This window comes from Haplochromis burtoni, unplaced genomic scaffold (genome assembly GCF_018398535.1).
Source record: "Haplochromis burtoni strain Fernald_Lab_line unplaced genomic scaffold, NCSU_Asbu1 Contig_1137, whole genome shotgun sequence".
Lineage (NCBI taxonomy): Eukaryota > Metazoa > Chordata > Actinopteri > Cichliformes > Cichlidae > Haplochromis > Haplochromis burtoni.
In genome coordinates this window covers 24,524-26,528 of record NW_024583498.1, presented here as the reverse complement: position 1 = coordinate 26,528, position 2,005 = coordinate 24,524, and the positions used below count along the sequence as shown (strand labels likewise).

The 2,005-nt window shown below is 36.2% G+C and overlaps 1 protein-coding gene across 2 annotated transcripts in view; it reads right to left on the bottom strand.

Moving 5' to 3' along the window:
• LOC102297602 (C-type lectin domain family 12 member A) overlaps window positions 1-1,712 on the bottom strand; it is a 4,157-nt gene extending 2,445 nt beyond the window's left edge. The window contains exons 1-2 of one of the 2 annotated variants that reach the window (XM_042216608.1): window positions 1,599-1,712; window positions 669-746 (exon numbers count right to left, since the gene is read on the bottom strand). In XM_042216608.1, the coding sequence (XP_042072542.1) occupies window positions 669-746; window positions 1,599-1,665 (145 nt within the window). In that variant the 5' untranslated portion in view covers window positions 1,666-1,712. Of the gene's footprint in view, window positions 1-668; window positions 747-897; window positions 947-1,598 lie in introns of those variants that run through there. The other variant, XM_042216609.1, reaches the window with a different exon arrangement.
• Window positions 1,713-2,005: the final 293 nt, after the last annotated feature.

Below are 2,005 nucleotides of genomic sequence, written 5' to 3'. Positions count from 1 at the left end.
AATTTTACCTCCACATATAAGGATATTCATTTAAAATTTTGATAGAACAGTAGCAGTATAATGTCCTCATAAGTGGATATCAGGCCCTTGTAGAGCAAAATTGAGTATTTTGTCTAAATAACCCAAAATGTGATGTCCACATATGGACGCCAGGTAGTATTTTGGTATAAATAACCCAAAATGTGATGTCCACATATGTGGACGCCAGGTCGTAGGAGGTTAAACATTCTCAAATTTCAAACTGGTAGAAAAATAAGTCCAGTAGCCTATTATAGAGTGAAACCAAAGGCAGCCGCAGTTGCCTTTGACGGTGCAAACCATTTTGTTAACATTGTTGTGTTTGTTGGAGAGAAAACTTACAAACATATAGTACAGCACTTCAGAGTCACATTGCTAGCGATCGAAGATTTATGTAAATTTGCCAAGCTGAACGCATTCTGTACTGTATAAAGCCTGCTCTCCCCTGTCTTTTACAATGACAGCCTTTATAGAGTGTACTCTCCTACCAACCCTTATGAACATGAAGGATAATAGCATGAAAACACACTGTAAATGAATTTAGAAGCTGATTAGTACTCATCACCACATCTTGTAGTAAAAGTTTTAAAAAATCTTTGCAGTGTTAGACATGATTACAGGTGGATTTGTGATTTCTTTTTATTACTCACTGTTTGTGTCAGGAGTTTGTTCCGTTGCTTTATGTTTCACTTTCACATCATCATAAATGGTTTCCTCCTCTTTTTTAACTGAAAGGTTTAAAGATTTATTAGTATTCACAAATATAGGACTTTATAGTGCCTATTTAGTAGTTCGTTTAACTTTCTTTTATTCATTAATACAACAAAAAAGATAAATGCAGCAGATGTCCATATAGATATGTGTATAAATATACATTACCAGCCATTTAATGATCTTTCTTTATTTTCATGATTATTTACATTGTAGATTCTAACTGAAGGAATGCACCTATGAATGAACACAGATGGAATTATCTAGTAAACAAAAAAGTGTGAAATAACTCAAAACATGTTTAATATCCTTAAAAAGTATCTGTAGTTAAACATCATGCAGATGCAACTAGTCTGCATGGGATAAGCAGTTAAAGAAATGGATGGATAGATGAAACATACTGTAAATTCCAGTGGATTAGAACTGGTTCACAGAGGACACACTCATTCTTAACGGTTCATCGTCTTTCAACAAAGTGTGACTTTTACACTTTTTATTTATTTATTTAATTAAATACATTTTTCTTTACATTTTCTCCCATCCATTTAGGAAGTGGGGAGGGGTTGTGGTTGTGGACACGGTCCAAGCAGATACCCCGACCTCCCCCTCATCAGCCACCATCACAACCAGGATGCATCAAAATCAGATGCCCAAGCGATCAGTTTAGGTCGTTTGGGCATCTGAATGAATCCCCTCAATATTCTGGTGGGATAGTTAGCTTAACATCTAACTTGGACCTGATTTCTACAAGTTTTTTTTCTAACCTCTATTACTGCAGAAAACACCAGTAAAAAACATCCGTATTGTGTAAATTTGCAGTGTTGGTTTTATCTTTTCTTCTTGCAGTATATTTGAAAAACTTAACTTACCTTGTGATCGGGATAGTTTCTTGGTGTTGAATGTGACTGAGGCATAGTTAACTTCTTCGTCTGCCATCCTTACAGTCTTGTTGAGATTTAAGCGATTATAGACAGAGAGATACTACCGCGTTACAGCCACAGAGCAAGTTGTTTCTTAACTCTGTCACACCCATCTCATTTAGCAACTTCTGCTTTTGGCTGACAAAGTAAGCTCTCCATGTCTTTCACTTTATTACACTTTATTAGGTACACCTTGCTAGTACCAGGTTCTTCATGGCGTAGATTCAACAAGGAGCTGGAAACATGACTCACAGATATTGGTTCATACCAGCATGATAGCATCAGCAGCACAATTGCTGCAGATTTGATGGTATTTAATGAATGCACAAGATCGGTTTGATATCAGGTGCTTTGGT